The sequence below is a fragment of the Hemiscyllium ocellatum genome, chromosome 32 (assembly GCF_020745735.1).
Source record: "Hemiscyllium ocellatum isolate sHemOce1 chromosome 32, sHemOce1.pat.X.cur, whole genome shotgun sequence".
Taxonomy (NCBI): domain Eukaryota; kingdom Metazoa; phylum Chordata; class Chondrichthyes; order Orectolobiformes; family Hemiscylliidae; genus Hemiscyllium; species Hemiscyllium ocellatum.
The window spans coordinates 32,515,019-32,542,121 of NC_083432.1; the positions used below are offsets into that span (position 1 = coordinate 32,515,019).

The 27,103-nt window shown below is 42.2% G+C and overlaps 1 protein-coding gene across 1 annotated transcript; it reads right to left on the reverse strand.

The window, feature by feature from the left end:
• LOC132830851 (cyclin-dependent kinase 6-like) lies at window positions 1-26,894 on the reverse strand. The gene is made up of 7 exons (XM_060848730.1): window positions 26,674-26,894; window positions 24,203-24,338; window positions 14,159-14,326; window positions 11,778-11,887; window positions 10,309-10,359; window positions 4,909-5,044; window positions 1-340 (listed from the first exon to the last, which is right to left on the reverse strand). Exons 1-7 carry the CDS (start codon window positions 26,892-26,894, stop codon window positions 233-235), a joined length of 930 nt encoding a protein of 309 aa, XP_060704713.1. The 3' UTR covers window positions 1-232.
• Between the last annotated feature and the right edge of the window lie 209 nt (window positions 26,895-27,103).

Genomic DNA, 27,103 nt, shown 5'->3' on the forward strand with positions numbered 1-27,103 from the left:
AATGCTGCATTTATATAGCACCTTCTTTGACCTTTGGATGCTCCAAAGTGAGCTTCATCCAATGGTGTACTTTTCGATTATAGTCGCAAGCTGAAATAGATGGGAACCACTTCACTATTGTGAGCCCACAATAATTTACATTCACACTGCTTCACCCTTTTAAGTTGGTACTCGGTGTGGATATTAATTAGAAATGAGCCGACATTTTGTTCAACACCAAGTGCTCTCCTGCTCATTCGTGACTGCTGACCTCAAAATGTTCTGGCGTTTCGCTAAAATAAGGATGGGCAAGTGCCTCGTGGGTGGATACCCTTTGCTCCGGATTGAAATGAAGGCATTTCTGAAAGATAAGAGAATTGGATATGTCCCATGTGCAAAAGTAAAGCAAAAAAAAAGTGGTGAAAATCAGCAGAACAGTGACAAAGGCTAAACATTAAAAAACATTTTCCTCCTGTAAGTGATGGAGAAAATATTTCAGTCACGGAAGCAATGCAACTTTGCAGAAACAAAACACAGCAGATACTGGTGAACGGAAATAAAAACAGGAAGTCTTGGGCAAACCCAGCATGTCTGGCACCACCTGTGGAGAAACACATTTCAAATCCAAAATGATTTTCCAGAGTGTCAAAGTTCGAAAGGAAACAAATATCAAGCCTGAAATGGGAACTCTGCTTCTCTCTCCACAGAGGCTGACGGTCCTGAGTTTATTCGGCACTTCTTGTTTTCATTTCAATAAAACATAATACTGTTTGGAATCAGTGGAGCTGAACGATAGGGAAGGTTTACCAATTGTCTGTAATGACTGCAAAGGAAATTACTCTTGAATAGTAACCACTGTTGCAGAGACAATCACAGTCACTAATTTCTGTGCAGCAAACACACGCACACTGAGATAAATGATAAGCTAATTTGTTCTGGTGCTGGTGAGTGGGGGCTAAGTATTGGTCAGGAAACCAGCCTTGCTACAATTAGTGCCTTGGGACCGAAAGGCAAGTTTAGCAAAGACACCCTCCCTCACTAGCTGGTGTGGGAACTGAACCCAAGCTACACATAAGAACCAGGAGCAGGAGTAGGCCCTCTGGCCCTTCGAGCCTGCTCCACCATTCAATAAGATCCTGGCTGATCTTTCGTGGACTCACCTCCACTTACTCACCCTCTCACCATCACCCTTAATTCCTTAACTATTCAAAACATTATCTATCTTAGCTTTAAAAACATTCAACGAGGTAGCATCAACTGCTTCACTGGACAGCAGTGAAGTACAGATCCACAACCCTTTGGGTGAAGACGTTCCTCCTCAATTCAGTCTAAATCTGCACTCTCTAATTTTGGGGCTGTGCCCTCTTGTTCTAGTTTCACCTGCCAGAGGAAACAACCTCCCTGCTTCTATCTTATTTATTCCCTCCATACTTTTATATGCTTTTATAAGATTCCCCTCATTCTTCTAAATTCCAACAAATATAATCTCAGTCTACTCAGCCTCCCCTCATAAGGCAACACTCTCAATTCCAGAGTCAACCTAATGAACCTCCTCTGCATCCCCCTCTGGTGTCAATACGTCCTTTCTCAATTAAGGAGACCAAAACGACATGCAGTACTCCTGGTGTGGCCTCACCAGCACCCTGCACAGCTGCAAAATAATCTCCCGGCTTTTAAACTCAATTTCTTTAGCAATGAAGGACAAAATTCCATTTGCCTTTCTCATTATCTGTCGCACCTATAGACTAACCTTCTGTGATTCATGTACAAGGACACCCAAGTCCCTCTGCACAGCAGCATGCTGCAATTTTTACCGTTAAAATAAGAGTCCTTTTTACTGTTATTCCTACAGAAATGAATGACTTCACATTTACTCACATCGTATTCCATCTGCCAGACCACTGTCCACTCATGTAAACTATCTATATCCCTCTGCAAACTTTCAGAGTCTCCTGCACACTTTGCTCTACCACTCAGTGTCATCGGCAAACTTTGACACACTACATGTGGTCCCCAACTCCAAATCATCTATGTAAATTGTGAATGATTGCGGTTCTAACACTGATCCCTGAGGCACACCACTAGTCACTGACTGCCAACCAGAATAGCACTCATTTATCCCCACTCTTTGATTCCTGTTAGTTAGCCAATCCTCTATCCATACTAACACATTGTCCATAATGCTGTGCGTCTTTAACTTATGCAGCAACGTTTTGTGCAGCACCTTTTCGAAGGCCTTTTGGAAATCCAGTTAAACCACATCTACTGGGTCCCCATTGTTCACCACATGTAGGCATGACTCTACATTACAGACCATTGACCAGCCTACTGAGCACTCAGACGCCCCACAATCTCCACACACCCCCCCTCCCTGTGACCTACAATGACAACTTATGATGCTGCCTCATCTTTCAGGTCTCAACCTGCACGGGTCACCTCGAAAAAAAAGTAGGCCACAAAGTTAGCTTATATCCTTATGGTTTAACCCAACCAGAATTCTGTGTTTTTTCCCCTCCATAAGATACTTTACAATCAATCTGTAGAGAGAGATGTTATTGGAAATTCAACCCAAGTCCTCCGGGTTCAGAGGCAGAGACACTACCACTGCACCATAAGAGACCAAGGAAATTTGGGGCTTTTTGTTTTGCAGACATATGAAACAACTGGGTTTGAAATAACTTGACCTCTGATTACACTCCTTTGTGTGATTAAAATTTAAACTTCTTCCTGGCATTTACAACATTCCTAAGCACTTTTTGTTGCTTCAGAGCAACTTTTGGGAACAGAATTATGATATAACTCCGAAATTATATATTCATTATATTTGCCTCCAATGCGATGCATTCACCAAAGTTTGAGAGCTAAAATGTCGGCAAAAGGATCTAAACACCTGACTTTACTTCTAGTGGAAAATTCTGGAATCGCGGTGGATGCTGAGGAGTTGAAGAGTTGCTTCCCTTTCAGATTTGTTTTGCCTGGCTTCCTGGGAAGCTATACTTGGGAGCCAGAGGGAAATCTGCCCCAATTGTATCTAGTGTGTTTTGAAGTCCTGGAATCCTATTTTCTAACATTTTTGGGGGTCAATTTAGTTTTAATAGCTGTTGCTTAGGGAGTTAAAATGAAAACTAAAATGTTACAGTGCATTGTTCCCTCTGCGTAAGAGCTCTGTTCAGACTGTAGCTCAGAAAGGCCCTCCAGTGGTTAAACTGGATACTGCAATATCCCACCACCCTGACAAAAGCCATTTTATGCTGTTTTATTCTGGACTAGTACTGCCTCAAAAAAAAACCCACCTTCTTCCTCTTCTCCACCACAATTTGACCCTCTTAAACTCTGGAATTCAGACAGATGCTGAGAGAAGCTGAACATTAATCTCCTAAACATTATGTTGTCTCTACTTCCAGTTAAAATCTCCTCAATAAGCTGAATACAGGAAAGGTTGCGGGGGGGGGGGGAGGTGGGGAGGGGTGTGGCAGGAGCATGTTCAAAGTGTGACTATCTGAAAATTGCTATGTGACATATATAACACAAGAAAAATTTCATTGCACTTCAAAGAGAGGGGAGGAGAAAATGAAATAGATCGAAGAAATGGAGACAGTTCAAGAGTTAAATAATCAACAGAACAGAGAAAGTCAATAAAAAAGGTTTCACATGAAAATAAATGTATTTGTCATAGTGGAACTCTATTATCAATTACACAAGGCAATCACCACGTGCATCACTGTGAGGGTCACTGTGTGTATGTGAGTTTGTGTGTATGTGAGTGAATGTTTATACATATGTAAATGAATATTTAAATGTGAATGTGTATGTGAGTATGCATATGTGTGCATATGAATGTGTGAGTATGTATGCACATATGTGTGTGTGACTGTGTGTCTGTTGTATGTGCATATGTGATTATGTGTGCATGAGTGTGTCTGACTTTGTGTGCGTATATGATTGAGGAGGGGTCAGTGAATAGAAATGAGGCATACACAGTAAAACTAGAAAGAAATTTACATCCAACTATTTGTTGAAACCCAGCTGCTCTCCTGCGTTATGCCCCCAATAAAATTAAGGTCATCCAAAACTCTGTTGCTCATTTCTAAATTCCCCTATTCGCCCTGTGCTCAGTGGACTAGACCAGGACCAAATCAAGCAACATCTCAGTTTTAAAATTCTCCTCCTTATTTTGAAACTCCCCTGTGACATCATTCTTATCTCTGATATCTGTTACAAGTTCACACCCCTCGGAAATATCTGCACTCATAGAGTCATAGAGTCATAAAGATGTGCAGCAAGGAAACAGACCCTTCGGTCCAACCCGTCCATGCCGACCAGATATCCCAACCCAATCTAGTCCCACCTGCCAGCGCCAGGCCCATATCCCTCCAAACCCTTCCTATTCATATACCCATCCAAATGCCTCTTGTTGCAATTGTACCAGCCTCCACCACTTCCTCTGGCAGCTGATTCCATACCCACACCACCCTCTGTGTGAAAAAGTTGCCCCGTAGGTCTCTTTTATATCTTTCCCCTCTCACCCTAAATCTATGCCCTCTAGTTCTGGACTCCCTAACCCCAGGAAAAAAACTTTGCCTATTTACTCTATCCATGCCCCTCATAATTTTGTAAAACTCTATAAGGTCACCCCTCAGCCTCTGACTGTGCCATCAGTTGTCTAGTATCAGCTTCTAGATTTTCCATCTCTGGATATTCATTTATAGTTAGCTCTTTGACTAAGCCTTTAGTCACCTGAGCTAAGATCTCCACAAGACTTAGCCTTTGTTTTTTATATGATTGTTTTATATCATTCCTGCAGAACATCTATTTTATCTGGAAGGGTCAAATGACCTACTCCTGATTTCCATGTCTAATAGGCAGCCAGCTAAGTACGAGTTTCTGTTGTTCAAACAGAACACAAAGATGTCAGATAGGCAAACTCACAAGTAGTAAGTCTTTCCCCAATGAGTCAATCTGAGGCAGTAAATCTTCAATTGGCTTTCGAGGCTTGGCCGTAAAGGAGCTGTAGGGCAATGGAGCATCTGTAGGCCACTCCTCTTCATCAGGAAGACCGAGGGTACTGTAAAGGTAAGGCTAAGGTTACTCCAAATGCAGCAACTCATTAAACACTGAAGTCATTTTAATGATGTAGTTAGTGAACGATCACTTTCAATTCAAAGAACCCTGCATAGTTTTCCTTGTGAGCTCATCATCTGATTCTATTTTGACTGCTTTGATTGCCTCTCATGCAGTGTATTTCACACCTTAATTCCTGCTGTAAGAATATAGTTTTCTTGGTGTCCATTTTGCCTCTTGTGTCAATTGATTTTAACCCACGCTCCTTTGTACTGATGCTTTCACAAGTTGGAACAGGTTGTCCCTACCTACTTTGTTCAGACCTCTCTTGATGTGGAAGAGCCAGTGCTGGACGGGGGTGGACAAAGTTAAAAATCACACAACACCAGGTTATAGTCCAACAGGATTATCTGGAAGCACTAGCTTTTGGAGCGCTGCTCCTTCATCAGGTAGTTGCGGAGCAGGACCATAAGACACAGAATTTATAGCAAAAAGCAGCAGAAACTTCAGAGTGAACAAACAATTTGGACGATAGCCTGGCATTGTGTGATTTTTAAATCAAACTTTTCACGCTCTTCAATATCTGTATTATATCTTCTCTGAACATCGTTCTCCAAGGAAAGCAGTCCAAACTTTATTGAAATTACATCTTGACTGTCAGTTGATGTAAGCATCAGTGGATTCACCTGTTTCATATTTGGTCCCAATGGAATTTCTTGTCATTTGTGGTGCAGGGGTACTATTTGGGGACTGGAGTGGTTAAAGTACCCATTCCTGGCTCAGGCTTTTCTTACATTTGCTTATAGAATGAGTGCCATCAATAGGGGGACTATTGATTTTGCACTTCTAATTGCCCCAGAGAAGGTGGTGGTTGATGGGATGTGGTTGCTGTTGACTAGCACTTATTATCCATCTCTAATTGCCCTTGAGAAGGAGGTAGTGAACTGCGTTCTTGTATTACTGCAGCCCTTGAGGTGGGCAGGTACTCACCGGATTTTGACTCAGCAACAAGTGGAGGAATGGCAATATGTTTCCAAGTCAGGTTTGGAGGGATCATGGGGATGGTGGCGTTCCAGTATATCTGCTGCCCTTGCCCTTCTAGGTGATAAAGGTCACGGCTTTGACAAATGCTGTCGAAGGGGCTGTGGAGAGTTGCTGCTGTAGATGTGTGTTGGCTAACTTTTCATGTAATCGATGAGGCCATACACCAAGTTGCTTCGTTCTAAACTGAGTCAAGTTCCAGACAATTGGGGAGTGTTCCACTATAGTGCTGACAGAGGTATAGTTAGTAAGTTTGCAGATGAAACCAAAATTGGAGGTGTAGTGGACAGCGAAGGTAGTGGACAGCGAAGGTTACCTCAGATTGCAAAAGGATATGGATCAGATGGGGCAATGGGCTGAGAAGTGGCAGGTGGAGTTTAATTCAGATAAATGCGAGGCGCTGCATTTTGGGAAAGCAAATCTTAGCAGGACTTATACACTTAATGGTAAGGTCCTAGGGAGTGTTGCTGAACAAAGAGACCTTGGAGTGCAGGTTCATAGTTCCTTGAAAGTAGCGTCGCAGGTAGATAGGATAGTGAAGAAGGCGTTTGATATGCTTTCCTTTATTGGTCAGAGTATTGAGTACAGGACTTGGGAGGTTATGTTGCAGCTGTACAGGACATTGGTTAGGCCACTGTTGGAATACTGCGTGCAATTTTGGTCTCCTTCCTATTGGAAAGATGTTGTGAAACCTGAAAGGGCTCAGAAAAGGTTTTTAAGGATGTCGCCAGGGTTCGAGAATTTGAACTATTGGGAGAGGTTGAACAGGCCAGGGCTGCTTTCCCTGGAGCATTGGAGGCTGAGGGGTGACCTTATAGAGGTTTATAAAGTCATGCACGGCACCGTCAGGATAAACAGACAAAGTCTTTTTCCTGGGGTGGGTGAGTCCCGAACTAGCATAATTTTAGAGTGAGAGGGGAAAGATATAAAAGAGACCTAAGGGGCAACTTTGTCACACAGAGGGTGGTACATTTATGGAATGAGCTGCCAGAGGAAGTGGTGGAGGCTGGTACAATTGCAACATTTAAAAGGCATTTGGATGGGTATATGAATAGGAAGGGTTTAGAGGGATATAGGTCGGGTGCTGGCAGGTGGGACTAGATTGGGTTGGGATATCTGGTCGGCATGGACAGGTTGGACCGAAGGGTCTGTTTCCATGATGTACATCTCTATGACTCTATAACTGACTTTAGGAAACCAAGAGATGTGGAGTTCAACACAGAACTCTCAGCCTCTGACCTCCTCACGAGGACACTGCATTTACGTGGCTAGTGGTTGAGATTCTAGTATGGAAGTATACAATTTAGAAAGGTTGTAAGAAGAAACTGGGGAACTATAGATCTGTGAGTCTGACCTCAGTTGTTAGTAAATTGTTGGAGGTGATTATAAAAGATAGAATTTATGGATGTTTATAGAGGCAAAAATTGATTAGGGATAGTTTTAAGTGAGGAAAATCGTATCTCACAAATTTGTTTGATTTCTTTGAGGAAGTTACCAAAAACATTGATGATGGTACTGCAGTAGAGATTGTTTATTTGAATTTTAGTAAAGCCTTTGACAAGGATCTGCATGGTAGTCTAATTAGTAAAGTTAGGTCACATGGGATTCAGTGTGAACTTGCCAACTGATTTTAATATTGGCTTAACGGAAGGAGACAGAGGGTGGTGAGGGTTGCTTTTCAGACTGGAGGCCTGTGACCAGTGGTGTTCCATGGGGACTGGTTCTGGGTCCTCTCTTGCTTGTCATTTATATAAATGATTTGGATGGGAATATAGAAGACATGGTTAGTAAGTTTGTTGATAAACCAAATTTGCTGGATATGGAAAAAGTAAGTAAGAAAGAAAGGCTGGAATAGGCTGGGACTTTTTTCACTGGACCGTAGGAGATTGAGAGGTGATCTGATAGAAGGTTATAAAATAATGCAAGGTACAGATAGAGTTGACTGTAATTGTTTTTTTTTCCTAAAAATGGGGCACATTTTTAAGGTGAGAGGAGAGAAATTTTAAAAAGACATGAGGGGTAAGTGTTTTACACAGAGAGTGGTTCACGTGTGGAATGAACTTCCTGAAGAAGTGGTGGATGTGAGTACAAGACATTTGGATAGGTACATGAACAGGAAAGGTTTGGAAGGATATGGGCCAAGTACAAGCAGGAGGGACTTGTTTAGTTTGGGATTGTAGTTGGCATGGACTGATTGGGCTGAAGGGTGTTTCCGTGCTGTATGGCTCGATGACTGACTTAAGTTGTATCTCAAATTCCACATTCACTCTAGTGCCCAGTGACCCTTGATTCCCTCATCTAACAAGAGTCTGTTTACCTGCACCCTAAAAATATTTTATAAGACGACCTATTAATTCCAGACACCATTCTAGTAAACCTCCTTTGAACTGCCTCCAAGTTCTATACAAGAGTTGAAACATTAATTCTGTCTCTCTCTTCATGGATGCTGACGGGCCTGCTGTGTTTCTTCAGCATTCTGTGTTTGATCCTTATTTTTCTGTTCAATTCCTCTTGTAATAAAGGAGAGAATTCCATTAACCTTCTTAATCACTTGCTGGACTGGCACACTAAATTTTTGTGACATGCATCAGAACACATGGATTCCCCTGTACCTTGGAATCTGTTGAAGTAATGTTCTGCTTTTATTCTTCTAACCAAAGTGAACCTTTTAACATTTTGCCACATTACATTCCATCTGTCAGATTTTTGCCCACTCACTTTATCTATCATCGGTCTATGACCTGTGCCCTCCGTAGAAGGTATTTTCCTACCAACCTTTGTGTCATCTGCTAATTTAGCCTTCACTCCCCTTGTCTAAATAGCTGAAATACATTGCAACATGCTGATGCCCCAGCACCAACCCTAAAAGACCTACTTCTGCATGCTCTCTGTTTTCTGCCAGCCAGCCAATCTTCTATTCTTGCTAATTTATTATCCCTGCACTATGAGCTTGTACTGTGTGTAATAACTGTTTATGTGACACCTTGTTAAATGCATTCTGGAAATCCAGGTACAGTATGCATACAGGCTCCCCTTTATCCACAGCACATGCTACTCCTTCAAAGAACATAATACATTAGTTAAACATGATTTCCCTTGATGAAACTATGCCAACTCTTCCTGATTACCTCCAGATTTTCTACATTGCAGGCATAACCTCCTTAATGATCAATTCTAAAACCTTCCACATGATAGACATCTAGATAACTGGCTTATAGTTACATTTGATATTTTCAGGTCTGACAGAACCTTTCCAGAATTTAGCAAATCTTGAAAAATTAACAACACATCATGCCTCATAAACCATTTTATTTTAAAGCACAGGATGAAGCCTGGTATCTATCAGCCCCCAGCCCCATCAGTTTACTCATTATTGCTTTCCTGGTGACTGCAATTTTTATCAAGCTGCTTTCTCCCCTTCATCCTCATTATTAATAGCTATTACTCTGAAGTGGAGGCAGAAACAAATGTCTATTCATTTCATCCACCATTTCCTTATTTTCTACTCTCAACTCCCCATCTCTCTCTCTCTCTCTCTCTCTCAAGAGGACCTACACTCACAATACTGTCCTTTTTATTTACCTGTAGAAGCACTTTATTTTCGGTTTTTATGCTCCTAACCAGCTTCTTCTGATAGTCCAATTTTTTTCCTCATTCACCTTTTAGTCATTCTCTGCCGTTCTTTATATTCTGATCAATCTTCTGACCTGCTGTTTAACTTTGTGCAATTATATGTACGGCAGCATATCACATGTGAAAGGTTAAATCTCATTAACAGCAATAGATAGTGCTCTTGGGATAACAAGGATAGACTGTAGGGGGTCAGAAATATGGAGAGGGTCTGACAGCATTTCAGTAAAGATAAGTTAAATTCTAGGCTTAGAATGTTTGTCAGACTATAAAAATGAAATCCTTTATCAAATAAGACTGACTGTAATGCAATGACAGAGTAAGAGCACAAGAAGAAGCCATTCTGTTTAAGCTGGTTCTTTCAAAGAGGCCCCCAATTAAGTCTCCATCCCCAGCCTTCTCCTCCAGCCTCGTAAATTAGTTATGAGGGTTTGAGTCGGTTAACTGCAACCATTGCTCTCAAAATGTATTAACCGCTGAACTGGCAGGGACATGTTAGAACTCCACAGGCAATTTATTATCAGCACTCTTCACATTTGAGCCCTGGGTTCTAACAAAATACATCACTCTCCATCTGTGGATCAGTGTGATACTTACTCAAATATTTTTTGCAGTTGATTAATATCTGAAATCCCACAAAGAAAGGGTCTAAAATAAAAAAAAGTCAAATAATGAGATCCTTTAACTGTTAGATGTGCAACATTTCTTATTTCTACTTCAATCCCTGAAGATATTAAAGTACGTATTTCTTTGAATGTCAACATCATCGAATTCCTGAACAGTGGTCAAGTTTTCACTGCTCTGCGTGGCGTCATGTCACTCAGTGCACTCCATGTAATGTAATTTCCTCTAGCTATGCTTTAACTTTCAGTCTCACTCGCCCTTTTTACCCTTTCAACAGTTAATCTTTTAAGTATTGAATGCACTTAACTGTAGAGATTTCAATTCTATTCGTTGACATTGTGTTAACCTCTTGTTAAGAGCAGGTGCTGCATTTTTCAGTGAAGCGATGGTCAGAAATTCATATTCTTTAAATTGGTTACTTTGCTTTTTTTGGATTAAGTTGCCTGTGGCTCCTGCCAAGATTAAAATAGTACAGCCTCTTCGCAACAGCAGGATGAGCTCCAATCTTAGCTTGACATTAATTAATAATTTATCACTCAAATTTTATTTTCACAAAATCTTTCCAATCAAAGCTATTGAAGTTTTGGCCTACAGTACATTTTCTCCTTTGTAATGTTTCCTACAACATGAGGTTACATGGGATTATGATGGAATATAGAATGGCATTACATTGTGGCACAAACTAAGTTATACGGTAGACAGCCAGGTTCCGTGGTGTTCACGGTGTTTTAAATAATGGGATTATGGTACAGTAGAGACAAGAGTTAACTGGCTTTATTGTATGACAATATAATCAGTTTACATAGCGTCACATGAATCTAGATACAATAGAGAACAATGCTACATGAGATTATATTATTCAAAACAGCAGGATGTTAATCAACGTTAGGCATAACAAACATGGGCTATACAAGACAAAAGAGATAGAGCAGTGAGGGGGGCACTTACAATAAAGACTGGAATTATGGTAAACCCAGCAAATGGGTCCAATCTCTCATAATGAGATTACAATGGATCATAATATGACAGAAAATGGGATTTCAGCTGGTTACAGTATGCCAGAAAATGGGAGACAATACAGCAAAGGATAAAACTATAAAATGTATGGTCGCCATATCCTACCAGATCACTGGTATGCCCTGGGGTCATCAGGCCTCAGGCAGGGGGAGGGGTTTGAGAAACACAGTACTCCATAGTAACCCCAGGTGGTGCTGGAATTGAACCTGCAGACCGTTCAGCACAAACCAGCACACCCATGATGAAAATATGATATGGTGGAGAAGGAGGTTATATTTAAGGAAGAAAATAAACTGCTATCTTTACATGGGTTATAATGTTATAAGAATCAATAACTCCCCAAGTTAATTTTAATGGCATCAAAGTCTTAAAAGGCAATATTCATGGGCATGAATCTTTAAATAAATTGATAACTGATACTTTACCTGAGTTGAAGCATTTCAGCAAATATGCAGCCAACACTCCAAATGTCAACAGCTGCAGTGTATCTTGAATTTAAAAGCACTTCCGGTGCTCGGTACCACAGAGTAACAACCTGAACAAGAGAGAGATTGGTTCAAACAACTCATCTTCAAAACAGATTTTAGGGTGGGGAGGAATGGGGTGCTGGCAGAGGGAGAACACGCACTAATTGATAATATATTCTCATTCCTACTTTTCAGAAATGGAGGGAGCTGCTTCGAAAACAAGAGAGGGCTCCACATATATTATAATGAAAATTATAAAATGCAAATTTAATCTATATGGATTAAATCAAATAGTTTCACACCTGATAAGACAAGTAGTGTGTTTCTTTAGAGAACGTGCTAATTTTAAGAACACACAAATGCAGCAGTAAAGCCTCAAATGTGGTTTTAAAGACAGGAAGAATTTTTTTGTTGGCTGTATTCTGTTTTTGCATTAAACTTTAATAAACAGAGGAAATGTATTTTCTGGTTATTTTTACCTTTCCCATCATTCTTAAGTCCATTACATCCTTTCACTACATCCCTAAAGACCCATTTAAGTCTATGAACTCAGCATGACATGAATCCCTGCTGTACGCCAGCTTATTGTGAATCTGTTATACACCTCTGTGTGTACTGTGCAAAAACATACAGCAGGAAGTATCAGGAAGTAAAATCTCCTGGACTTAATGCAGAATGCTGATTTATTCTAATAGAAGCACATTATTTTGGACATTTTGGAAGTTCCTTCTCATCAACTGACATCTATAAGTGCTGAAGTGACGAGTACTGGGAAGAACAGGTAAAATACACAAACGTTCCAGTGTCTGGTTTACCCTTTCATGACCTCCTATTTCGCCAGTTATCTATAATGCATTGAATCTCTGATGTTGCTATGCATTTACCTTGTCAAGAAAGGGTGAATTATCAAAAGGAGCACTTCTGCAACAGTCCTTCACTAGCCTAGTCTAGAGTGCAACTCTAGAGACAGCTTCCCATTCCCCAAGTCACACAGACTCTTCACCTGGAATGTTTTTACAAATTCATAAATGGAAAGTGGGCCAGCATTTACTGCCCATCCCTTGTTGCCCTTGGAAGATGATGGTGGCCACTGCAGTTCATGGACTCCTTAGGGAGGGAGTTCCACGATTTTTACTCAGCAAGCGAAGTGACCGTGATATATTTCCACGTCAAGACATGGGTGGCTTGGAGGGGAACATGGTGTTCCAGTATATCTGCTGCCCATGTCCTTTTACAGGGAAGTGATCATGGGTTTGGAATGTGCTAAGGAAACCTGGTGAATTTCTGTATTGCGTCTTGTAGATGGTATGCATAGCTGCTACTAAACGTTGGTAGTACAGAGATGAATTTTGTGGTGGTGTCAATCAAGCAAGGCTGCTTTGTCCTGGATGGTATCAAGTTTCTTGAGCGTTTTTGGAGCTGTACTCATCCAGGCAAGTGGGGAGTATTCCATCACATTTGTGCCTTTTAGACAGTGGACAGTCTCTGGGAATTCTGGAGATGAGTTACTCCTAGTATTCATCTAGGAGTATCCCTAGCCACTGACCTGCTCTTGTAACAACTGGATATTGACCTGTGGATTCTTCTCCCCATCTCACCAATCGATTTCAAATGACTCTAGTTTTACTCAGGCTCCTTGATGCCACTGTCAGGAGGAGCCTGATATCATCTCATCTCTAATACCCACCGCTTTTATCCATGCTTGAACCTGGGCTGTAATGAGGTCAGGAGCTGAGTGGCCCTGGCAGAATCCTAACTGAGCGTCTGTGAGCAGGTTATTGCTGAGCAACTTCTGCTTCAGAGCATTGTTGATGACACCTTCTGTTTACTGATGATGGGACTAATGGAGCAATAATTGGATGGGTTGGATTTGCTCTGCTTTTTGAGTGCACGGTGTGTCTGGGCAACTTCTAACTGTACTGGAACAGCTGGCAAGGGGAGTGGCAAGTTCTGGAGCACACGCCCTCAGTACTATTGCCGCAATGCCATCAGCCTTTGCAGTATCCAGTGTCTCCAGCCATTTCTTGATATCATGTGAAGGAAATGAATTGGCTATCGGGCCCTTCCATGTTTAACAGGGGAGATGAGCTAACAATGGGAGACTGAGACGGGGCTATTCTGTGATTAAGTGGTTCTAGTCAGTTTGGTTCTCACTATGATGGCCTGCATTAAATCCAGCCACAGCGTGACCCATTTCATGGATTAAAGATTGACGCCAATCTTGAATCGTTTTTCTTGAAAAGCCACTGTTTACATGAAATCATTACCGCCTCAATACACCACGGCACCGCAAAATTGACCAGAGGAACAGGGATCAGAATACTTCAGACAGAACTCACCACAGGAGTCAGTGCCATGTTGAAGCTGTACACTCGAGCCAGACCAAAGTCTGCTAACTTCACCTGGCCACTGTTTGAAACCAGGACGTTCTGTGGCTTCAAATCTCGATGTACCACACGGTTTGTATGGAGGAAATCTAGGCCTCTACACAGTTGCAGCATTATATTCTAAATGCAGAATGATAAAACTGTTAAAAGTAGTGTGTTCAAAAGAAATTTGCAATGTAGTTCCATGATACAAACAGGAGTATAAAAGTATAAATGCTTATTTATGGGTGCAGTTGAGAAATACTGGTAATTATGCATGGTCTGGAACTCAGCGTGGCCAATCCTTAGGAGCCCTGTTCATCTGTGGAGATGAATGTATGGTTTACTGACCCATTTTGACCTCAGAAGGTGGTCTGGATATTCTCATATCTTGTAGCCTGGCAGAAAGGAATCCCAGACTGACATCTCTCTCACTGGCTATCTATTTTTCCTGACTGGCACCGCTATGATTTCAACTGATATATTACCGGACATTCCAATCTGACTTGACTGATTTTTAAAAATTTTATAAGGTGGTCTTTCACTTAAACCCAAGCACTCAGTGTGACTGATCAAGTTTTAACATTAAAATAAAAGTTTATTACACAAAAGAAAAGCTAAAATAATCAATGAAAAACCAAGTTATTTACATATAACAGAATTTGAAAGACTTTGAAACATGCAGTGAAATACAATACCATCTAACCCAACGCCCCCGTCACTTTACAGAATTCAAGCACCAAAACTTTGACTAACAAAACTGACTTTGCTTTAAATGTTTCTTTCCAGTCCTAGTCTTGAGAGTTTGGTAGCCACTTCCTATTCACACAACCAAATTTAGACTTTCTCAGTCTCAAATAACACCTTCAGGATTCTAACCAAACACTTCTGGTTTGGAACTTTGAAACTAAAATCATTACACTGACATAAACGATTTTCTACATGTTCTGAATTATCATCTTTCCTTAGAAAGAGCTTTGTTTATAGGTCAAACCCCAACCAGGTCGGCTGTGAACTGAAAACAAAGGCTTTCTAAGTGATGTGTTTTTTTTTCTCCTCAGCAACAAAAGAGGCAATTCCTGATCCTTCTGACTGAAGCTAATGCTCTTCAATGTTTTTTCAATCCACTGTCTCAATGTAAACGAGTCCCCATTATCATCCAAGTACTCTTTCTCTCAGACTGGTTTTAAAAAAATCCAAAAACACTGACAAGTTAAAAGCCCTCATACACAGACAAAAATCCACATGCTCACCAGTTCAAAATCCAAACTCAAAAATAAATGATATTGATGTGTATATAAACCTTTTATCTTACACATACTTGTCATCAACATCAGTTATGGAAAGGCTTGACTTTTACCATAGTGGGAGAATTTATCATCCTAACAGTGTTAGGATGAACGCATTAGAATGTTCAGAGAACAGAATCACCTCAGACCTGGATATCTCTACAGGTGTTCTTCATACTAGTGTCTTAAACTCAATCAGAGTCATGGAGTCACACAGCATGGAAACTGACCAGTCCATGCCGATCAAGTTTCCAAAACTAAACTAATCCCAGTTACCTGTGTTTGGCCTGTATCCACCTAAACTTTCCTCTTCATGTATCTGTTCATATGCCTTCTCAATGATGTAGCTGTACCTGCATCCACTACTTCCTCTGACAGTCCATTCCATATGTGAACCACCCTCTGAGTTACAATGTTGCCTCTCAGGTCCCCTTTAAATCTTTCCCCTCTAGCCTTAAAGATGTGCCTCCTAGTTTTGAAGTCCTCCAACCCAGGGAAAAGACATTTGCTAGTTAACTTATCTATGTCCTTCCTAATTTATAAACCTCTATGAGGTCACCCTCAACCTCCTACGCTCCAGTGAAAGAAATTCCCAGCCTATCCAGCATCTCCTTGTAACTCAAACCCTCCAGTCCTGGTAACATCCTTGGAAATCATTTCTGCACCCTCGCTAGTTTAATAATATCCTTTTGAAAGCAAGTCTTCACCAACGTTCAGTACAACCTCAATAGTCACACCCAATTCCTATAACCAATTGGCTGAGCAATGAAGGCAAGCTTGCTAAATACCTTATTAAACTCCCGGTTTACCTGTGATACAACTTCCAAAGAACTGTATACCTGAACTCCAGGATCTCTCTGGTTGACAACACTATCAGGGTCCTCCCTTTAACAGTGTAAGTCTTGTCCTGGTTTATTTTATCTAAAGACAATACCTCACATTTATCCAAAATAAAGTCCATCTGCCAATCTTCACACCAGTTGCCTAAGTGATCATGGTCCCTTTGTAATCTTAGATAACCTTGTTCACCGTCCACTATACCACCAATTTTGATGTCACTCACAAGCTTAACATGCCTCCTAAATTCTCATCCAAATCATTTATATAAAGAACAAACTAAAGTAGAGCTAGCACTGATCCCGGCTGTACATCACTGGTCACAGGCCTCCAGTCCAACAAACAACCCTCTGTCTCCTCATGTCAAGCCAATTTTGTATCCAACTAGCAAGCTTGCCCTGAATCCCATGTGACGTAACTTTACTACTTAGTCTACTACCCGGAACCTTGTCAAAGGCTTTACTAAAGTCCATGAATCTATCACTCTGCCCTCATCAATCATGCTGGTTACGCTCTCAAAAATCTCAATCAAGTTTGTGAGACTGAATTCCCAAGTCGAAAGCCATGCTGGCTATCCTTAATCAGTTCTTACATCTCCAAATGCACGCAATTCCTATCTGTCAGAATCCTATCCAACAACTTATCCATCATTGATGTCAGACTCAGAGGCCCAAATTCCCAGGCTTCTCCTGCAGCCTTTCTTAAACAAAGGCACAACATATGGGCGGCACGGTGGCACAGTGGTTAGCACTGCTGCCTCACAGCGCCTGAGACCCGGGTTCAATTCCCACCTCAGGCGACTGACTGTGTGGAGTTTGCACGTTCTCCCCGTGTCAGCGTGGGTTTCCTCCGGGTGCTCCGGTTTCCTCCCACAGTCCAAAGATGTGCGGGTCAGGTGAATTGGCCATGCTAAATTGCCCGTAGTGTTAGGTAAGGGGTAAATGTAAGGGTATGGGTGGGTTTCGCTTCGGCGGGTCGGTGTGGACTTGTTGGGCCGAAGGGCCTGTTTCCACACTGTAAGTCTAATCTACAAAAATTAGCCACTCTGCAGTCATCCTTCGCTGTAAATAATACAAATATCTCTGCTAGGGGTCCCGCAACTTCTTCCCTAGCTTCCCATAATATCCTGGGATACACTGGATTAGGTCCTGGAGATTGATCAATCTTTATATTTTGTCAGACTTCCAGCATTTCCACTTCCGTAATGCTGACTGTTTTCAAAACATGAATATTTATTTTCCTGAGTTCCCTAGCCTCCATTTCCTTCTCCACAATAAAAACTGACAGAAAATATTCATTTAGCATCTCCCCCATCTCCTGTGGTTCACACACTGATCGTTAAGGAGCCCTATTCTCTCCCTAGTTGCTCTTAATGCACATGTAGCTATGTTAGCAATGATGTTCTCTCCATCATCAGTTTTTAAGTGGGGATGTTTGCTGATGATTGCATGCTAGGAGAAAGTGAGGTCTGCAGCTGCTGGAGATCAGAGCTTAGAAATGTGTTGCTGGAAAAGCGCAGCAGGTCAAGCAGCATCAAAGGAGCAGGAGAATCGACGTTTCGGGCATAAGCCCTTCTTCAGGAATGAGGAGGGTGTGCCAAGCAGGCTAAGATAAAAGGTAGGGAGCAGGGACTTGGGGGAGGGGCATTGGGAATATGATAGGTGGAAGGAGCTTAAGGTGAGGGTGATAGGCCGGAGAGGGAGTGGGCGCGGAGAGGTCGAGAAGAAGGTTGCAGGTCAAGAAGGCAGTGCAGAGTCTGAAGGTTGGGACTGAGATAAGGTGGGGGGAGGGGAAATGAGAAAGCTGGAGAAATCTGCATTCATCCCTTGTGGTTGGAGGGTTCCTAGGCGGAAGATGAGGCGCTCTTCCTCCAGGCGTTGTGTTACCATGGTCTGGCGATGGAGGAGGTCAGGGACCTGCATGTCCTTGGTGGAGTGGGAGGGGGAGTTAAAGTGTTCAGCCACGGGGCGCTTGGGTTGGTTGGTGCGGGTGTCCCAGAGGTGTTCTCTGAAACATTCCCCAAGTAGGCGGCCTGTCTCCCCAATGTATAGGAGGCCACATTGGGTGCAGCGGATGCAGTAAATGATGTGTGTGTGGAGGTCCAGGTGAATTTCTGACAGATATGGAAGGATCCCTTGGGGCCTTGGAGGGAAGTGAGGGGGGAGGTATGGGCGCAAGTTTTGCATTTCTTGCGGTTGCAGGGGAAGGTGTCGAGAGTGGAGGTTGGGTTGGTGGGGGGATGTGGATCTGACGAGGGAGTCGCGGAGGGAGTGGTCTTTCCGGAACGCTGATAGGGGTGGGGAGGGAAATATATTCTTGGTGGTGGGGTCTGTTTGGTGGTGGCGGAAATAATAAGGGATGATACGATGTATCTGGAGGTTGGTGGGGTAGTAGGTGAGGACCAGTGGGGTTCTGTCCTGGTGGCGATTGGAGGGGCGGGGTTCCAGGGTGGAGGAGCAGGAAGTGGAGGAGATGCAGTGGAGAGCATCGTCGACCACGTCTGAGGGGATGATTGCATGCTGTTCAGCACCATTCAGAACTCCTCAGAAACTGAAGCAGTCCTTCTTACTCTGCGGAAAGATAACATTCAGGCATAGCTTGAAACCTAGCAATCTTTGGACAAAAGGGTTGCCAAATTATGAGAAGTGCTCAGTTGAGTCTGGAGTCTCTCCTTCAACATATGTGGGAGGTGGAATATTTGACTGACCAGGTCTGGGTTTGGCAACATTTAAGGAGTGTCTAAAAGCATTTAGAGTGCCTAAAAACTTTTGTCAAATCGACTACAATGGACCGGACTTGAGATGGTTGAAAAGCATTTACCCCAATTAAGTTCTGGGGTTGTCTCTAGTCTCAAAAGACTAGCATTTCACAGAAAGAAAATAAAACACTACAAAGATACTTTCCCTGAAGTGAGCTAGCATTGATATTACTGACTAGGAGAGATGAGTTACCTATCGTTCATAATGGGGACAACCTGCCCAACAGCCTGAATCCTATCTGAGTCCAAACATTTTAATGATGAGAAAAAAACTGTGGATGCCAGACATCTGAAACAAAAGCAGAAAGTGCTGCAAACTCTCAGCAGGGTCTGGCAGCATCACTGGAGAGAAATCAGAGTGAATGTTTCAGGTCCAGTGACTGTTCTGAAGAACACTTCAGTTCATTGGACTCGAATTTTTATTTCTGCTTTCTCTCCACAGATGCTGCCAGACCTTCTGAGATTTTCCAGGCAGTTTCTGTTTTGTTTTAAAGATGAGGCAGAGGAGGGGCAGAAAAGGAAGGAAACAGAAGCAAATCCTGCCTTCCAGAGCCCACTACCTTGTGATATGTCCACTCCACATGTCCAATGATCTTCAGGTTGAGAAACTGCCTGTTCAGCCACACGAAAACTCAAAGATGAAACATGTAAGTAGACATCATCCTCGAAGCTAGGGTCAGTTGACGATATGTGGCAAGCAACATTTGGATCAATCAAGTGTCAGGCAATGATCACTTCTAGCGAGAGAATCAAATTATCTTCCTTTGACATTCAGTGGCATTTCCATTGCCGAAATCTGCAACTTGGGGATTACCATTGACCAGAAACTGGACTCAATCAGCCATATGAATCTGTGGCTTAAGTCCAGGTCAGGGGCTAGAACTTCTGCAGCAAATAACTCAACCCCTGACCCTCCAATACCTACCCACCAACCTGCAAGGCACAAGTCAGGAGTGTTGTGATGGAATATTCTCCAATTGCCTGAATGGGTACAGTCCCAACAGTACTTGAGAAGCTCGACACCATCCAGGACAAAGCAACCCAGCTGTCTTGCACCCCATCCTCTACTACATCATTCATTTCCACCTCCAGCAATACAACTCTCATGATCCATATGAAGCTGTGATTGTTTCATCCTAGTACAGCAAACTCTGTTTTAACCGGCACCTTATTAACTGGCATTCTCAATATACCGGCAAAAATTATATACCTGAAATACCAGAATTATTATTGTGATCTCCACAATGTAGCCAGCTGAGGTGCAACTGAGATAGTTCTCTGCTGGTAAGTTTACTTAAGGCAAAGTTACATTATTACACAGCAGTGATGTGTAAACCTCTGCATTACATTTCTATTATTTACTGGGTGTTTTTATATTGATTATGGGAATCTCTAGATTGTAGTGGTGCTCAAAAAGCACAGCAGGTCAGAATGTCATTCCTGATGAAGGGCTTTTGTCCGAAATGTCGATTTTCCTGCTCCTCGGATGCTGCCTGACCTGCTGTGCTTTTCCAGCACCACTCTAATCTAGACTCTGATTTCCTGCATCTGCAGTCCTCGCTTTTGCCTACGTGAATCTCTAGTCCAACCAGAATATCTGATCAACTGGTACACTCCTGATCCTGTAGGTCCAGTTACTAAAACGTTTGCTGTAATATCATTTATTACCATTTATGTTCCTTTGCATTCCAGATCTCAGACACTAGCCTAGAATGTTGAGTGTCTGCTAACTGGGGATATCCAAGCGATTCTGGACTGATCTCAACCATCAAAGACAGACTCAGAGAGTCCAACATCATGGAGTTTTGGGCTTGAGACTTTGGGTCACACAAGATGCAGTGAACTGCCTATTGGGTTTGGCTGAGGCATTAAAGGATTCTCACACAGCCATTTCTCCAGCACTCCGTGTTCTGACACACAGATTTCTATGAGATGCCCTGTTGTTCTTCTAAACACCAGTGAATATAGTCCTAACTGCTCCAGTCTCCTTTTATATGTCTGTCCTGCCATCCCAGGAATCAGTCTGGTACACCTTTGTTATACTCCACAGCCTGAACAGCCTTCCCCAAAACCGCACACTATACTCTACATAAGCACATCCTTGAGATCCAGGAGAGTTGGATTAGCTAAATGAGCAGTAATCTATGAGAATCCTTGCTACTGTCTCTAGAGGATATTTTCAGAATAATCCAAGCACCTGAAGTGGCTTCTCAACATCCTGCTAGGTCTTCTCAACAAACTGACAGGTGTAAGACCAAAAGACATCGGGGCAGAAGTCTTTCAGCCCATCACGCCTGCTCCACCATTCAATGAGATCATACTTGATCTGACATTCCTCAACTCCACTTCCTGCCTTTTCCCCCCGCCCAAACCTTGATTCCCTCAACTGATTAGAAACCTGTCTATCCCAGCCTCAACTATACTTAAGGACACAGCCTAGACAGCCCTATATAGTGAGGAATTCCGCAGATTCATCAGGTTCTGAGAGAAGAAATTCCTCCTCATCCCTATCTTAAAGACAGAGGAACCTTGATTATCTGAATGATACGGGCGGGGAGTATTTTGTTTGGATAATCGAATGTTCAGATAATCAAATACCGGAGAACCCAGTTTAGCCAAGCATCGGGACCTTGCGATCTTGTTCGGATAATCTGAAATTTGGATAGTCGAATGCCGGATAATCAAGGTTCCTCTGCACATGGACTCAACCAACACAAGAAAAAGCATTATAAGCTCAAGCAATAGTGAGATAGGCCACTTCACTCAATCTACAACATCCAGTCTGTGAACAAGTGGAACAAATGCATTGAGATCAGCATCCCTGAGCTGTTCATTCACAGGCAACTATGAGTCGCAATCATCAGATATCAAGAGGTAGCTCTTTCCGTGGGGGCTTTGCAGATTCTGAAGGGAAGCCTTTGTAGCCACACGCACTCTGACTTAACCAGGCATTCTGAGAAAACTAGCCATTTTGGACGAGAAGCATGTCCTCTTCTTTGCTCAAATGCAAACATTCCACATTTGATGAGCTCTCCAGAACAAGCGTCAGGCACTTGTCAAATACAGTTCCTTGAGTTCTACAATCGCTGTAAGAAGTCAAATCTTTGAATGCTGAGGACTCCTGTCTTCTGCACTTCCACAGTTAAGTTTTGGCAGAATCTGGGCTGAGGCTTCAAGCCAGCTCAGTGTGAGTCATGAGTTGGCTGATGGCACTCTGCAAAATATCCACGCGTGCGCACACACACACACACACACACACACACTCACACAGTCAGTTCTTTAGACCGACATCTCCTGACAGATATGTCAGTTGAGGCCTGCCCTTGGAACAGGCTGCCTGCAAATAGGCTACATCCTTCTAGTACCTGCTGTGCTTTAACCAGCAACACATTTTCAGCTACATCCTTCTACCCTGTTAATAGAAAACAAAAATCTGTGGGTACTGGAAGTCTGAAATAAAACAACAGAGAATGCAGGTCTGGCAAGATCAATGGAAAGTGAAACAGCTAACCTTTTATGTTTGATATGAAGTCATACGGGTCATAGAGTTGCACAGCATGGAAACAGACCCTTCGGTCCAACCCGTCCATGCCGACCAGATATCCTAAATTAACCTCGTCCATTTGTCAGCACCCAGCCCATATCCCTCTAAATCCTTCCTATTCATATACCCATCCAGATGCCTTTTGAATGTTGTAATTGTATCAGCCTCCACCACTTCCTTCTGGCAGCTCATTCCATACACACACTCCCCTCTGTGTGAAAAGGTTGCTGCTTAGGTTCCTTTTATATCTTTCCCCTCTCACCTTAAGCCTGTGCCCTCCAGTTTTTGGACTCCCTCACCCAAGGAAAAGACCTTGGCAATTTATCCTATCCATGCCCCTCATGATTTTATAAACCTCTGAAAGATCACCCCTCAGCCTCTGACACTCCAGGAAAAACAGATCCAGCCTGTTCAGCCTTTCCCCATAGCTCAAACCCTCCAACTCTGGCAACATCCTTGTAAATTTTTTCTGAGCCCTTTCAAATTTCACAACATCATTCCTATTGCAGGAACCAGAATTGAACGCAGTATTCTAAAAATGGTCTAACCAGAGTCCTGTACAGCCACAACATGGCAGTCCAACTCCTATCCTCAATGCACTGACAAATAAAGGCAATTTTACCAAACGCTTTCTTCACTACACTATCTATCTATGACCCTGCATCCCAAGATCTCCTTGCTTGGCTTACCATTCACTGTTTAGGTCCTGCCCTGCTTTGCCTTAGCAAAATATGACATCTCACACTTAGCGAAATCAAACTCCATCTGCCACTCCTCAGCTCACTTGCCCAATCTGATCAAGGTCCCGTTGTACTCTGAGATAACCTTCTTCACTATCCACCACACCTCCAATTTTGGTGTCATCTGCAAACCTATTAACTATCCCTCTTATACTTACATCCAAATCAGTTATATAAATGGCAAAAAGCAGTAGACCCAGCACCAATCCCTGTGAAACAATGCTGGTCACAGGCCTCCAGTCCAAAATAAAACCTCCTCCACTATCCTCTTTCTCCTGTGTTCAGGCCAATTTTGTATCCAAATAGCTAGCTCTCCCTGGATTTCATGTGAACTAACCTTCCTAATCAGTCTACTAGTCTCCTTCTGAATGACTAATTTACTCAATGTTCAGTCAGCTCCTGGTATTTGTGCAGCAGAACATGAGGACACCTACAGCCCTCCCTGAACAAATGGAAACAGGAGAGAAAATGATTGTTGGGATCTAGGTGTGTGGCCAACTTTGCAGGCAGAGAGCAGTTCAGCGGGATGGATATGCACAAGGTCAAAGACACTTGGATGTGTTGCATTTGTGTACATAAGTCATGTCAATAAATTAATTTACTCATTCCTCCTCTGTCAGTAGCTGGCCTGGTCACACAGTTAACAATCAAACATTGAACAAAATTCCACATTCATCTGACTGACACATGCAAAAAGATCTGGTGTCTCACAAACTGGGGTCAACCAAACTCAGGAATGAGTTTGAAGGTTTGAAGTAGCCAACGCTTTCGATCATTTTTCACTAACTTCGAACCTATCAGAGCGCTGGGACAAGCACGCTCTCATGATTTATATGACAGCTGGCCTACCTTTACTTCTTTATGAGGAAGGCCTGGCTTGTGAACCTTTGTCAGAAACATGGATAAATCTTGCTCAACGAGTTCGAACACAAGTGTCAACTTCATCACCTCATCCGTCCGCGAACTAAGCTCCACATTAAACAACCTGAGTAAGACAGGGAACAATTTTCATTTCCACAATGCGGAATTTTGTTTGGTAGCACTCCAACGAAGCACCTTGCGATGGTCTAACATCTTAAAGGTACAATTAAGGACACACTGTAAGGTTTCGATAAGTTATTCTGAGGACTACTATAGTCACTATGGAAAATAGACCACTAATGTTATATAAGTGCCTAATTTTGGCCATTATTTGTCCACAAATACATGGCTGAATCACTTATAATGAGACATAACCCAAAGCTGATTGGTATAGAATTCAGGGTAAAATAGAACAGGCAATTTGGCCTAAAGGTTTATGCTGTCAGTTTACAGTATACATGAGCTTCCTCCAAATTTTATTCCTCTAACCTTATCAAGTCCTTTCATCCCTTCCTTCCTTATATGCTTATTTGGTTTCTGCTTAACGTTCGGTTCAGAGCTTGCAATCACAAGACTTTTGATGAACTGCTAAAGTCAGCATCATGCAGAGTGAATTGTAACTTCGTTACAAACATTTGCTGAGCACACATTGTCCAAATCAAGGAGTACAGCATCAGTCAAGTTTCACACAATGGACTGAGCTGCACTGATTTTGTTTGACTGATGCCTGTTAAATCTAAACCAGTGCTGCTAAAGATAAACAGGAGTTATTCTCAATCTTTAAAATGCATATATGCATATGTGTGACTTTTTTTTGGATCCGATACCTGAAAAACTTCTGACCATGGACACTTCTTCATAAATTGCAGATCACTGGTGAGAGAAGCAGATCATGTCTCGGAAAAAAATCAGAAACTCCATTTCTGTATAGACAGCTAGACTACTTCTCTTGCAATTACACTGAATTTATGACAACAGAGTCAATGCCTTATGGAAGTTTATAAAATGATGAGGGACATAGATAGAGTTAATGGTAGTTATCTTTTCCCCAGGATGGGGGATTTCAAGACTAAGGGGTAGGTTTTTAAGGTGAGAGGAGAAAGATTTTAAAAAAGACATGAGGGGCATTTTTTTTTACACAGAGGGTGGTTCGCTTGTCTACATGAACAGGAAAGGATATGGGCCAGGAGCAGGCAGGTGGGACTAGTTTTGTTTGGGATTATATTTGGAATGACCTGGCTGGACTCAAGGTTCTGTATCCATTCAGTATGACTCTGTCTTTCCCTGAGAGGCCATGAAAGGTGCAGTTTTATGCATCTGGTTTGCAACTCTACACAAACTATGTTCACAATAAATGGAACAGTCTGCCCGAATATATACCATGTTTTCTGATGATGTAATCCTCTGATCTAATTAATAGTGATATAAGCTGCACATACAGAATAATTAGCTGTACTCCACAGAACAACTCAAGGCCAAGTGCATGGGCTTCATCAGAGAATAGTTTGTCTACCTGGCAGTGAGTAGCTACAGCAGAACAGGCATTGTAAGCAAAATGTGCTGGTAGTAAGATAATTATTGTGCAGAAATCTAGCTGTATCCACAGCTTCTGATAAAGTTCTAATGCTTGCTTTTCCATCGGGAGAACAAAGATACTGAAGAGCTATTCGCTTAGGACATTGCTGCACTAGCTGTTCCAATGGCCTGGAGATAAAGAGTGGTTCAGACCATGATTAGTTCCTATCCCATGCAGCACATTAAATTAGAGAACAAGTCTTATTACCCTTGCTTGGTTGAACCTAGTGTAAAAGATTAATAGAAATGGAAGAGATAAAAATATTAGTGACTTTTCAGCAAAACGAATAGGTTTCTATATATCAAAGCACTGTGGATTCTGGAAATACTTGAAGTGACCCTCTTCAAAACTCTAAAGAAGAAGGGTCACTTGACTTAAAACATTAACTGTTTACTTTCCACAGATGCTGCCAGACCTGCTAAATTTCTGCAGCAATTTCTCTTTTTGTAATAGGATTCTATACCGAGGCATGAAGCTCAATGAAAGAAAAACAACTGGGTTTGCAAATCCGGAAGGCATTCTAGATAATGAAATTATATGCATATCTGGAACATGTTTACTGCTAAATCATTGTGTCTTTTGAAAATAGTCCTCATTCATTCTTTCTCTGATGCCATTATTTGAAGTATCAACAATGTCATACTCATCCTTCTTGAAAAGCTCAGTTGTCTCACCCCCTGCAAAATGATGTGCAGGAAAAAAGGTGATCTACCCAATGCCCTCTTTTTCCTCAATGGTAAAATACTTGAGGCTTAAGTCATCATGCTGTTGACTAAGAGCCTGATTAGCCAATTTTGGCGAACATAAATGAGTATGCAGTTTAAGGAGATGGGGAAGGAATCCACAGAAAACTGAATGGTTTTCAATGCATGAGTAACCTCACCTGACAACATTTGGATGGTCAAAAACTTCTAACTGTTTTAACCAGGCCACCTCCCGAATTACTATGAAAGGGATACCTTCCTTTGTTCTTGGAATCTCAATCCTTTTCAGTGCCACAAACCTCCCATTGTTTTCCAGGTCTCTTGCTTTGTACACTTTTCCATAAGCTCCTTCTCCAATCTCAGCCAGCAGCTCATATCGCACGCAATGACTGCTTTCCATTCTTATCAGTCCAAAGGCTGAACAGCGCCACCTGGAGTAAACAAACCTTATTATCAGCAATTTCCTGAACAATGTACTCCCTTCAAATCACAGAACAGTACATCACAGGAACAGGTCCTTCAGCCCACCATGACTGTGCCAACCATGGTGCCATTCTAAACCAATAGCATTTGCCTGCATATTGTCTGTATCCCCCTATTCTCTCCCTG